The sequence below is a fragment of the Hemitrygon akajei genome, chromosome 23 (assembly GCF_048418815.1).
Source record: "Hemitrygon akajei chromosome 23, sHemAka1.3, whole genome shotgun sequence".
Lineage (NCBI taxonomy): Eukaryota > Metazoa > Chordata > Chondrichthyes > Myliobatiformes > Dasyatidae > Hemitrygon > Hemitrygon akajei.
The window spans coordinates 20,827,138-20,840,926 of NC_133146.1; the positions used below are offsets into that span (position 1 = coordinate 20,827,138).

The 13,789-nt window shown below is 42.9% G+C and overlaps 1 protein-coding gene across 1 annotated transcript; it reads right to left on the reverse strand.

The window, feature by feature from the left end:
* Nucleotides 1-992: 992 nt before the first annotated feature.
* On the reverse strand, nucleotides 993-2,567 carry LOC140715359 (general transcription factor II-I repeat domain-containing protein 2A-like). The gene has a single exon (XM_073027429.1). It carries the CDS (start codon nucleotides 2,565-2,567, stop codon nucleotides 993-995), a length of 1,575 nt encoding a protein of 524 aa, XP_072883530.1.
* Between the last annotated feature and the right edge of the window lie 11,222 nt (nucleotides 2,568-13,789).

Here is a 13,789-nt window from a genome sequence, read left to right on the forward strand (position 1 = left end):
CTATTGTGGGTGGGTACGGGAGAGATGGCCTTTAGGAAAAAATAATAACACCTAAGTTTGTGGCATTGCTAATGGCTGTGAGGAGGAGAGGAAAGTGTTGAACTATAGTGATAGGGGGACAGACTGATATTTCTGTGACTGTGAACAAGATTTAGATGCTGCATTGCCTGTCTAGTGGCAACACATTGGGGGGGGGGGGGGGGTGGATGAACAGCCAGTTGTGATGCATATGGGTCTCAATGTCATAGGTAGAAAAATGGTGAGACCTTGGAATGTGAGTTTGGAGAGTTAGATATTAGATCAAATAGCAGGACTCACTGGACTATTTCTACTATTGCATTCTCCTGAGTATGAGAATGAGGAAATATAGTAAGTCAGGCGAATGTGTAACACAAGGGCAGGGGTCGGCAACCTTTACCACTGAAAGAGCCATTTGGACCCGTTTCCCACAGAAAAGAAAACACTGGGAGCCACAAAACCCGTTTGACATTTAAAATGAAATAACACTGCATACAACGTTTTTTTTGCCTTTATGCTACGTAGAAACAAACTATAATGTGTTGCATTTATGAAATCAATGAACTCCTGCAGAGAAAACTAAATTACATTTCTGCATGCAACAAAAACATTTTGAACTCCGAAAAAAAGACGTTGGGTTGAAGGTTATTTTTAAGTGAAATACTCAATGTCTATTTGAGTCCTTCTTGTATTTATGAAAAACGCCGAACTTAAATTGTCCGCCAGCAGCAAACCAAAAATAACGTCAGCCAGCTGTCAACCTGAAAAATAAAAGGACTATTTCACTGAACAATGAAAAAATATGAATATACGTAAAATAATAGGCAATTAAAATATTTATCATACTTGGTTAATGGGATTTCTGCTCCTGGACCTCAGCGCACAGCGTCTGCACATCAGGGCTGTATGACATCACCTTCATCTTTACACAGGATCGCAAGCTGTCATCTGTGAGGCGTGCGCGATGTTTGTTTTTAAATAAAGTTCATGTTGGAGAACACCTGCTCACATACATATGTGGATCCAAAGATCGACAGGACTCCAAGCGCATACTTTTTAATATTTACATAAATGTTGGGGATAGCATTCCATGTTTCGAACACAAGTTTGTCCGGTTTGGGGAGGTTTTCAATATCACTCCATTTGTGATTCTGAGCAAGAACGGCCTTCTGACGGGCAACATCTTCAAGGTCTGCTGTCAAGCGTCTAAACTTGGACACCCATATGTCTTTGTCGGCTATGTCGGCCAGTTCCATCTCAAGATCAGGTTGACTCACACCTGCCAATGCAGTCGTATTCAGTAGGGATGGATCGATGCTTAGGGGAGTGACCGGGAAGGATAATGTGTTTTTCACCTCTCTGAACTCACAGAAGCGTTTCCCAAACGATGTTTGCATTGCGATGATTGCAGAATGTAAATACTCCGAATTTATCATGTCGTGAGCTTGTTTGAACTCTCTCAAATTGGGGAAGTGAGACAATGTGCCTTTCTGTAAATCTCTGGCAAGCACTGTCAACTTGCGCTCGAATGCCAAAACATCCTCCAACATGTGCAGGGCTGTGCGTCCTTTCCCCTGAAGAGCTGTGTTCAGCGTGTTCAGGTGCGCTGTCATGTCTACCATGAAGTGTAGCTTTTCCAGCCACTCTGGCTGTTCCAGCTCAGGAAAGGTGAGCCCTTTACTGCCCAGGAAAGTTTTCACTTCTTCCAGACACGCGACAAAGCGTTTCAGCACCTCCCCTTTGGACAGCCACCGGACTTTGTTGTGCAGCAGGAGATCAGAATATGCGCTTTCGAGCTCGTCCAGTAACAAACGGAATTGACGGTGATTTAAACTTTTTGCCATTATTTTATTGACAATCTGAATGACAACATCCATTATTTCTGTGCATTCCGGAGGAAATGTTTGAGCGCACAGTGCCTCTTGGTGCAAGATGCAGTGAAAAGTTAGCAGCTTTCTGTCCAGCGACTTCTGCAGTAAAGCCACAAAACCCTTGTGCGCTCCTGTCATACTTGGTGCCCCATCAGTAGCTACTGACACCAGGTGGGTGGTCTTTATTCCTTTGGCTCTTAAACAATTCAAGACAGCCTCACAGATGTCCTCCCCCCGTGTTTGGCCTTTTAGAGGTATCAACTCAATCATTTCTTCCTGTGGCCCGGCAGAGTTTACATACCGGCAGAACAGCGCTATTTGTTCAATATCACCTTTGTCTTTAGACTCGTCACAGGCAATCGAGTAGGCCACAGCTGAATTAATGTCTTTAATTTGCTGTCTTGTGATGTCTTCTGCCATTTTTATGGTTCTGTCTTTGACAGTCTTTGCAGAGAGGGGCATATCCCTGATTTTCTGCACAATTTCACTCTTGTTTTTAAAGTCTGTGAATAGATGTTCTGAAATCTTAATGAAAGATTCTTTTATATATTCACCATCTGTAAACTGCTTCCCGTGCCTGACTATTTCCTGAGCGGCAACAAAACTAGCATATGTAGTTGATTTTCCAGACTTCATCCACTTCTTGAAATGATTTTTGCTCAGATCAACCTTCCGCATCAGTTCCGAAACGGCTTTTTTTCTCTCATCTCCATTAGGATATTTTTGAGCAAAGGCTGCGTGTTTATTCTAGAAATGTCTTGCGACATTTGACTTTTTGTTGTTTGCTAGTTTCTCATTGCATATTAAGCATACCGGTAAACCAGTCTCGTCAGCAGTGAAAGCAAATGAATCTGCCCACGTATCATTAAACGTTCTGTTTTCTTAAGTCACTTTTCTTTTTTTAGAATTCTCCATAGTTAGCCTACCTTGGATCGAAAAATTAAAGAAATCGCGCACTGGCGGGTGTCAGGCATTGGCAGTGGTGACGTATATTAATAGCGACAAAAAACACGTTTTATTTAGATTGTACAAGATCACCATAATCTTCAAATTTAGAATTACATTTCAAAAACTAACAAACTAACATAAAATACATTTTAATTAAATACTCATCATTTATTTTCCAAAGCCACAGGGAGCCGCAGCACAGAGATGAAAGAGCCGCATGCAGCTCCAGAGCCGCGGGTTGCCGACCTATGCACTAGGGGATAGACACGCTGAATTTAAAAGGAAAATAGCATGGTGAATGCTTCAGTCAGGGAAGATGATGAATTTGGTAGTGCTAATGAAGGCTGGGAGTTCTGTATTGAGAGAGTTGAACTGTATTTACGTGGACATGGAGGAGAGAAAGAAAGCCCCTACATTTCTTAGCTTAATGGGCCCAAGAACGTACATTCTCTTATACAACTCAGTAACCCCTGCAAAACCAGCAAGCAAGACATTCAATGAAATTGTTACAATTTTACAAAATCACTTGAGCCCTAAACTGCTGATAATAGCTGAGAGGTTTAGGAACCAGTCAAAAGATGAAAGCCTTTCTGAATACATTGCAGAACAGTGCAAACTTTCCCAGTATTGTGACTTTAGAGACAGAGTTTCTGATGCATTAAAGGACAGACTTGTATGTGACATGCATAGTCAAAGCACTCAAACGAGGCTACTGGCAGAAAGAGACCTAACCTTGGAACAGGCATTGACCATTGCAATATTGTTAGAGACTGCAGCAAAGGATGCAGCAGAACTACAGAAAATGAGGTTAGAATGTGAAATGCCCAAAATATCCCGGAATGGTGCAAAAAGTCTGTTACGTATTCAGGCAACAATAAATATATATGAGTTAGGCAAGGGTTTTTATAACAAATAACACGTTTATTAAACACTGAAAACAAACCCCCCAAAAGTAAACAAACACTAACGTAACCGGAAAACAGCTGCTGTGCGGCAGCTTAACAGTTCTTAAAGCGATATTGCAAAAACAGTTCTTTAAAGCGATATTGCCAAAAGTTCAAAATGCTCAGTCCATTTAAAAGGAGAGACTTTTTAAGGCGATTTAAATTCTCTTCCACGTCGGTTTCCTTCGATCCCCGGCGTCAAACTCTTCCCACGAAGAATTTTATGAAACGTAATGGTTTAAAGGCACTGACCTCTTCTTCCACACTTTGTCCTCAATCTTCTGCTATCCTGCAGAGATTAACACGAGAACAGTCAACGAAATCCTTCCGAATGAGGATCACACAAGGTCGAACCCATTCCACCTTCGAAATTCGATTCTCCTCAATCTTTAACTCCCAAACTCCTATCTTCACTCTCCACAGTAAAGAAACTGCTGGCAATGACCTTTTAAACTTTAGGCATTAGATAAAACTTCATTTTCCAACTAAACTGCGTCATAACATTAAATCACGCAGTGGCATGAAGTCAACATGGCAAATCCAGCCACGAACTGCCCCTCCCCACAGGGTGGGGTCTTCCTTTTATACCCTGTAAAAAAAACCTGTCACATGATCTCTACTGGCGGGAAAATGATGTCACTCCACCATCACAAGACCATTATCTCCAGTCCAGTATAGCTTCAACCCCAGTCACGTTACAAGGGTACCACTGTCACGTGTCATGAGTACATAACAAGTCAAAGAGGCTATTCATGTGGCAAATCCTCCCATTATGCAAATGACTGTCGGTTCAAAGAAAAAAAGTGTCACAGACAAGGTCACGTAGAGAGAATGTACAAGAAAGACAAAAAACACAACCTAGCAAAAAGTCTCAAACACAAAACTAATGCATAAAATTAACCAAATGTAAAACAGAATCAGACAACCTAGAGTTTGACAAAGGTGAACTGTTATGCCTAGAACTGCAGAGTATAACTGAAGCAGATCACAAAATAATCTGGATCACAATAGATGTGTCTGGTATAAAACTGAACATGGAAGTGGATACAGGGTCAGCTTTGTCCATGATTTCAGAGACTAACTGTTTCCTAAGATACCATTAGAGAAGTTCTCAGTGATGCTAAAGACTTACACAGGCAAAAAAGTGTCCCCCAAAGTCAAACTGAAAGCAAATGTGATGTATGGAGCCAAGCACAACAGTTAGAGCTTTGTGTATTGAAAAGTGGAGGGCCAACAATTTTCGGATGTGAGTGGTTGGGAAAAATCCAACTAGACTGGCAATCAATCAAAGCTCTCAGTATGACATCAACAGGGAATGGCTGCCCAAATGGTAGCACTACCAGATACTGGCACAACTGCTTAATGCTAATGAGAAGGTGTTTGAGAAGGGGATTGGTAAACTCAAAGGCATGAAAGCCAGAATTGAACTGAATGAAACAGCAACACTAAGATTCCATAAAGCACTTCCAGTGCCTTTCGCACTGTGTCCTAAAGTGGATGCTGAACTTGGAGATGTCTGGAATTCTCTACAGAGTTGAGTGGAGCAATTGGGCCACGCCCTTTGTTCTGGTGATCAAGAAAGGGAAGACCAGAGCTATTTATATACAGTATGTGGAGATTTCAAGGTGAGCATCAACCCAGTGCTATGTATTGTGCAGTATCTCCTGCCATAAATAGAAGACCTTTTTGCATTTTAGGCAAGCAGGGAGAGGTTTTCAAAGATTGATGTCACAAGCCTATGTATAAATGGAGATTGAGAAGTCAAGCAGGAAATTCCTCACAATCAACACTCACAAGGGACTGTTCCGGTATAATCATCTCATCTTTGGCATTGCATCAGTTCCAGCAATTTGGCAAAGAGCAATGGGCCAAGTGCTCCAAGATATTCCAGGAACAGAATGTTACATCATGACTGGCAAAAATGATGAAGAGACCCTCCAGAGCCTTGATAAAGTGCTTAGCAAGCTGAGTGAGTATGGTCTGCATGCAAAGAGACAGAAATGTGTGTTTTTCAAGAATGAAATCTCATATTGTAGACATGTCATTGTCAAGCATGGCTACATAAGTCACAAGAGAAGACTGAAATATCCGGAAATAGATAAACAGATTGAAGACTTGGCCAAAAGCTGGTCAGGATGCCAAAAAGTTGAAAATGCACCCCCATAGGCATTGTTACACTAGTGGCAGTGGCCATCATCACCATGGTAAAGAGTACATATTGACTTTGTTCGGCCATTCATGGACTCCATGTTTCTGATCGCTGTGGATGCTCCTTTGAAGTGGCCAGAGGTTATACCAATGAAGTCAACCACCTCAGCAAGAACTGTCTCTGCCCTGAGAACTACCTTCACCAGAAACAGCTTACCAGAACAAATTATGAGTGACAACAGATCATAGTACATGTCAGAAGAATTCAGATGTGTTCATGAAGAAAAATGGCATCAGACATTTCAAGTTAGCTCCTCACCACCCAGCAATGAATGGGTTAGCTGAAAGGTTTTTTTTCAAACCTTCAGGAAGTTCATTAAAGTGATGGACAAGGAGGAAATTTCTCTACAGCCCAAGGTGGACAACTTTTTTGTGTATCAGGACTCTGTTCATGTAACAACAAATCAAACACCTGCAATGCTGTTCATGAGCAGGAATCTGAGATCTCACATAGACCTCCTGAAACCAGACCTACGGAGGGAAGTACAGAATAAACAGTTCAACCATTTGCCAAATGAAGCAGCAAGGAGCTTCAAAATTGGATAGGAAGTCCTAGCATGTGATTACTGAGAAGACAAGTAGACACCCAGTAGGATAGCTACAAGAACTGGACCACTGATGTACACAGTGGAAGTTGGAGATCAGACATGGAAACATCATGTGGACCAGATACTGGATACTCAGCCAAAGAACACACCTGAGTTGACTGCATCCAACCAGATGGACACACTACAGTCACCGGACTTACCTCTCAGTGATGATCATGTCACTGATAGCAACATGACACAGGAAACCAAGAACTTGTCTTAGACAAGACAGCTGCCAAACCTGATGCCACTCCACAAGTCCAGAGCATGACAAGAACATTATCATTGACATGACACCTGCCAAACCTGATGCCCCTCCACAGGTCCAGAGGTATAATCCTGAAAGAAACAGAACACCACCCAAAAGGCTGAAGCTTTAGAACTGTGAAGTTAGTTATGGACTGTTATTGTGAAAGCATGTTTATTTGGAATGTGGGTTTATGAAAGGGAAATTGCATGTTTTGTACAAAAAGTTTTATGTTGCAATAATGTGAAAGGGGAGGAAGTGTAATGTATGGATCTATTTATTTTACAACAATGACCCCCCCCCCCTTAGCACTATGTATTGATTTGTTGTCTGCATATGTGCTGTTGTCTATGCATGTGCATAGTTCTCTTCCTCTCTCTCGCTGCAATGTGAATGCACCAGATAAAGCCATCTCCTGTGTGCGTGCTTTTATTTAATATATATGTAGTTGTGCACAGACACAACAGGAGCCATTTAATAGTCTTGTAACAGTGGAGTATAAGCTGTCCTTTAGCCTGATGGCACATGTTTTCAGGTTTCTGTGTCTTCTGCCTGAGAGAAGAGAGAATACTGGGATGGATGGGGTCTTAGATCATGCTGGTCGCTTTAATGAGGCAGTGAGAAGCATGGGCAGAGTTCACGAAGGGGAGGCTGATTTCTGTGATGTGCTGAGCTGTGTCCACAAGCCACTGTATTTTCTTGCAGTTGTGAGCAGAGCAGTTGCCATACCAACCCATTAGCTTCCAGATAGGGTCCTTTCTAAGGTGCGTCGATAAAAATTGGTGAGGGTCAAAGGGGACATAACAAATTTCTTTCTTCTCCTGAGGAAGCAGAGGCATTGCTTTCTTGGCAATTGCATCAATATGGTTGGACCAGGACAGGCTATTGGTGATGTTCACATCCAGAAACTTGAAGCTCTCAACCATTACAGCCTCAACTCTGTTGATATAGACAGGAGTAGTTTCACTGCCCACTGCCCCTTCTGAAGCAAATGACCAGTTCTTTTTTTACTGATTTTGAGGGAAAGGTTGTTGATATGACATCATGTTATTAACTCTCTATCTCCTTCTTGTACTTCAACATCAGTACTTGAGATAAGGTAGTACCATCTATAAATATCTAGGGAGTAGATTGTTGGGCTGAAGATGCAACCTTTGTGGCACTGGTGTTGCCGCCTAACCTTACCGAATGTGGAGCTGGTAGACAGGCAGGTGGTATAATGGTGGAAGAAGACAAGGGAAAGAATGGGAGGTAAATGGAGTCATTTACAGAGGATGAAGGTGGGGACACCAAAGCTTAGTGTGCAAGAATATGATAAGCAAGGTGACACTGGGAACCATTAAGGGAGTGATGGAGGGCAGATGGAACATGGTGTAGGAGTGGGACAAAAATGGATGACAGTGGGAAAAGGGGCTATGGGAAATGGAACAAAAGTGGAATGTCTGGAAGTGGACTAGAAGGAAAGAGAGAGGGACAGTTGGAGTTACCTGAAACTGGACATTTCAGTGTTGTACCATTGGTTAGATGGAATATGAGTTCTTCTAGTTTGAAATCGGCGCCACCCTGCAGGGGAGAAAGCAAGCAGTTATGTACATTGGATTGTGATGGAAGCCTCCCAGAGTTCAGCAGGAGACAGAGGAGCAGATATGTCAGTAAATCATCAGAGGTGCAGTTTCACCAATATTAAATTTGTTTGCATTGATGTGGAATGATTAGACAGGGTGAAACTTGTGAGAGCTTTTATTTTACCAGTATGTAGATGTTCCTATTAGGGATGGGATAATCCTAGAGAATAAAGCTGAGCAAGTGGATGAAATGTCAGTGACAAAGCACTTTGGGGACAGTGACCATTCTTGGTAGATTTCTGTGTGGCTAAGGATATGGATTGGTAGTTTAATTTGAATTGGTAAATTGGAAAGCTGATTTTGTTATTAAGTAGGATAGAACTCACATGGGGCGGGTCTAGCTAAATATGGTAAAATCTAGAAGTGAAACAGAGACGCTTAGAGCCAACTTGTTTCCATAAGGACAAGGAGTAAGGACTAGTTTACAACTACTACAGCTAACGTTTCAAGTTGTTTAAAAACTCTAGTGATCTTTATAACTTGCAGAGGAGGGATTCCATGCCACCCAAGCAGTGAGGGCAGCATCTGGAAGCCTCCGTTGTCTCAGGAAATGTGGCTGCAGGGTAAGGCTCTGGGTAAAACTGAAGCGCAGGGCCCTAAGTTCCTCCCACCATACTCCAGGCTAATAATGGAAGATAAAATTGAAGACCTCAGAACAAGACTGCAGCACCAGAGGGGCATCAGGGACTACTGTGTCCCTGACATTCCTCTGCTTCACTAAGTCCTACTGTAGCCTCCCCCTGGGCATCACACTTCAGTCCATGGGGCCTCACCTTCCACCACATGGACAGACTGTTCCATCAGGTAAAGGCAGAGACAGTGGCATTTGCTTCATGATTAACTCACTGTGGTGCACAGACATGGCTGTTCTGTCTCCATGTTGCTTCTCCAGTCTGTTACATCTGGTGGTCAAGTGTCATCCCGTTCTAACTGTCCAGGGAGCTCTCTGCCATAACCACCACACAGCAGACATCGGGGTGGCACTGAGGGAGCAGAGCATTGAGCACTGTGATCAGCAGTCATGGGACACTCAACTTGATACCTCCTGATCATTGCGGGGTACTTCAACCAGGTCAACTTGAAGAAGTCTGACAAATTATTACCAACCTGTCACCTACAGAACCAGAGCAGCTAACAGACTCAATCACTGTTACACTACCATCAAGAAGGCACATTGGTCATCCCACACCCGTAATTTAGCAAGTCAGACGGTGGCTATATTTCATTAGGAGGCTGAGAAAATTTAGTATGTCACCAAAAACATTCGCAAATTTCTATAGATGTGCCATGGAAAGCATTCTAACTGGCTGCATCACCATCTGGTATGGGGGCTGGAGGGGCTACTGCCCAGAATTGAAGTAAGCTGCAGAGAGTTGTAAAGCAAGTCTGCTCCATCATGGGTACTAGCCTCTGTAGTATCCAGGACATCTTCAAGGAGCGATGCTTTAAAAAGGCAGCGTCCATCATTAAGGACACTGATCACCCAGGACATGCCCTCTTCACATTATTACCATCAGGGAGGAGGTACAGAAGCATGAAGGCACACACTCAGTGATTCAGGATCAGCTTCTTCCCCTCTGCTATGCGATTTCTGAATGGACATTGAATCCATGAACACTACCTCACTACATTTTTATTTCTATTTTTTGCACTACTCACTTAATTTAACTTTAATATATATTTATACGCTCTATTTTTATGTATTGCGATATACTGCTGCTGCAAAGTTAATAAATTTCACAACATATGTTGGTGATATTAATCTGATTCTGATTCTAAAGTCCAATCATCTGGCTGATATTATACCTGCCGCAGGCTCTTCCTCTGACATTTCATTCCATGTACTGACCACACTCCGGGTGGAAAGTTTCCCTTTAGTTTCCTATAAAACCTTTCCCCTCTCACCTTAAGCTTATGCCCTTTAGATCTTGATTCCCTCAGCTTGGGAAAAGACTGAATGCACTCACCCTATCTGTGCTCCTCAGTCTCCAATGTTCCAACAAATATACTCCTAGTCTGCCCAATCCCTCCGATCTTGACATCTTCATAAAGTTTTTCTGCATTCTTTCCAGGTTAGTAACATCTTTCCTGTAGCAAGGTATCCAAATCTGAACACAATACTCCAAATGCAGCTTCACCAAACTACACCATGACATCCCAACTTCTGTGTTCAATGCCCTGTCTGATAAAGGCCAGCGTGCCAAAGACATCTTCACATCGCTGGCTATCTGTGACTCCACTGTGACCAAGCCCTCCATACCCTTCCCATCCATGTACTTAACCAAACTGCTCTTAAATCTTGAAACTGAACCCACATTTATCATTTCCACTGGCAGCTCGTTCCATACTCTCACCACCATCTGAGTGAAGAAGTTCCCCCTCATGTCCCCGTTAAGCATTTCACTTTTCATCCTTAACCTAAGACCTATAGTTCTAGTCTCACCCAATCCCAGTGGAAAAAGCCTGCCTGAGTTTGACTTTCTAAAATGTGATTCTTGCACTTATCTGAATTATAAACCATTTGACATTCCTTGGCTCACTTACCCGGTTGATCAAGATCCCCTTCCGGGGGATGACATGTACAAATTTACAAACCCTTATCTCATTTCCTCCATCTCCCCTGTATCTGTTCTCAGACGAGACTTCCCATTCCAGAACATCCAAAATGTCCTTTCCTTTTTTTCAAAAATTGGGGTTATCTTTCCACCATTATTGATGTTGCCCTCACCCACCTCTCCTTATTTCCCGCATGTCTGTTCTCACCTAATCACCTCCTCTGAAAACAACATAGATAGGGTTCTCTTTGTCCTCAACTATGACCCTAATGAGTCTCCACATCATTTTCTGCAATTAAATGATAATAGAAACATAGAAAACCTACAGCACAATACAGGCCCTTCAGCCCACAAAGTTATGCCGAACATGTCCCAACCTTAGAAATTACCCATTAGGCTTACCCATAGCCCTCTATTTTTCTAAGCTCCATGTACCTATCCAAAAGTCCCTTCAAAGACCCTATTGTATCTGCCTCTCTGAGTAAAAAACTTACCCCTGACATTTCCTCTGTACCTGCTCCCTAGCACCTTAAACCTGTGTCCTCTTGTGGCAACCATTTCAGCCCTGGGAAAAAGCCTCTGACTATCCACATGATCAATGCCTCTCATCATCTTATATGCCTCTATCAGGTCACCCCTCATCCTCCGTCGCTCCAAGGAGAAAAGGCCGAGTTGACTCAAACTATTCTCATAAGGCATGCTCCCCAATCCAGGCAACATCCTTGTAAATCTCCTCTGCACCCTTTCTATGGCTTCCACATCCTTCCTGTAGTGAGGTGACCAGAACTGAGCACAGTACTCGAAGTGGGGTCTGACCAGGGTCCTATATAGCTGCAACATTACCTCTCAGCTCCTAAATTCAATTCCACAATTGATGAAGGCCAATACACCGTACGCCTTCTTAACCAGAGTCAACCTGCACAGATGATTTGATCGTCCTATGAACTCAGACCCCAAGATCCCTCTGATCCTCCACACTGCCAAGAGTCTTACCATTAATACTATATTCTGCCATCATATTTGACCTACCAAAATGATCCACTTCACACTTACCTGGGTTGAACTCCATCTGCCACTTCTCAGCCCAGTTTTGCATCCTATCAATGTCCCGCTGTAACCTCTGACAGCCCTCCACACCATCTGCAACACCTCCAACCTTTGTGTCATCAGCAAACTTGCTAACCCATCCCTCCACTTCCTCATCCAGGTCATTTATAAAAATCATGAAGAGTAAGGGTCCCAGAACAGATCCCTGAGGCAGACCATTGTGCCACTGAATACGCAGAGGGCCACCCCGTGTTCTCGTTCCTAGGGAACCCTGCGGGTAAAACTGTAGGGCCAGTGAGCCAGTGATTAACGAGTACTGGTCAGGACTGTTCCTGAAAACCTTCTGAATGAGGCTTATTGAGAGGATTTGGTACTCGAATTGGGGTAGTAAAGGGAACAGATCATGTTAGTGTGAGGAATGTGAAACCAACGTTTTGTTTCAATACGGTTGCTAGTAATGTGGGGGCATGTGTAACAGGCCAGAACGGTCGAAAAGGGATGATTGTAGAGTGAAAGCATGACCCATTGCCTGCCAGATCAAGAAACGTTAAATGTCTGTGTTTGGGTCTATCAATATAGTAGTGAAAATTGATAATGGGAGTGGGGTATTAAAAGTGGCAGGAAATTCTGTTGGTCCTGTGTGTGTCATGAAATGTATTGTAAACCCACGTGAGCAGATCCATTCGTCCATCTTTGCATGCGCTGATGCGAGATACTGTTTTCAGGTGCTTGAATCCTGAGACAAGGCTAAAGACAAGTAATTAGAATATTTAAAGCAAACCTGTAATTTACAGCTTTATGCGTTGCTTCTCCTTATATTTTAAGATTGATTTGGCTCATGTACTGCCCTGTTCAAAAGACTTAAGGCACCTTAAATTCTGTTTTCTGATAGTACAGTCTCCAGAGAGTTCTGATCTCAACATCATCAAAGCTCTGGGGAGATAAAAGCAAAGCAGCCAAAGTCTTGTAGAACTGTAGTAAGTCCTACCAGGCAATTTTGTAATAAAACTGCACACGTTTACCTAAGAAATGCTGCAGTTTTAAAGGTCACCATTTTGTTTTTTTTTAAACCACTGGTCACCAACCTCCATGCAGACCCATCTACAACCACTCTTTGCCTTCTGTGGGCAAGCCAGTTCTGAATCCACAAAGCAATGTGCCCTTGGATTCCATGCCTCCTTACTTGCTCAATAAGCCTTGCATGGGGTACCTTATCAAATGCCTTGCTGAAATCCATATACACTACATCTCCGGCTCTACCTTCATCAATGTGTTTAGTCACATCCTCAAAAAATTCAATCAGTCTCGTAAGGCAGGACCTGCCCTTGACAAAGCCATGCTGACTATTCCTAATCATATTATGCCTCTCCAAATATTCATAAATTCTGCCTCTTAGGATCTTCTCCATCAACTTACCAATCACTGAGTTATAGACACTGGCCTATAATTTTCTGGGCTATCTCTACTTCCTTTCTTGAATAAAGGAACAACATCTGCAACCCTCCAATCCTCCGGAACCTCTCCCATCCCCATTGATCATCGCCAGAGGCTCAGCAATCTCCTCCCTTGCCTCCCACAGTAGCCTGGGGTACATCTCATCCGGTCCCGGCAACTTATCCAACTTGATGCTTTCCAAAAGCTCCAGCACATTCTCTGCTCAAGCATCTACATGCTCAAGCTTTTCAGTCTGCTGCAAGTCATCACTACAATCACCAAAATAATTTTCCATAGTGAATACT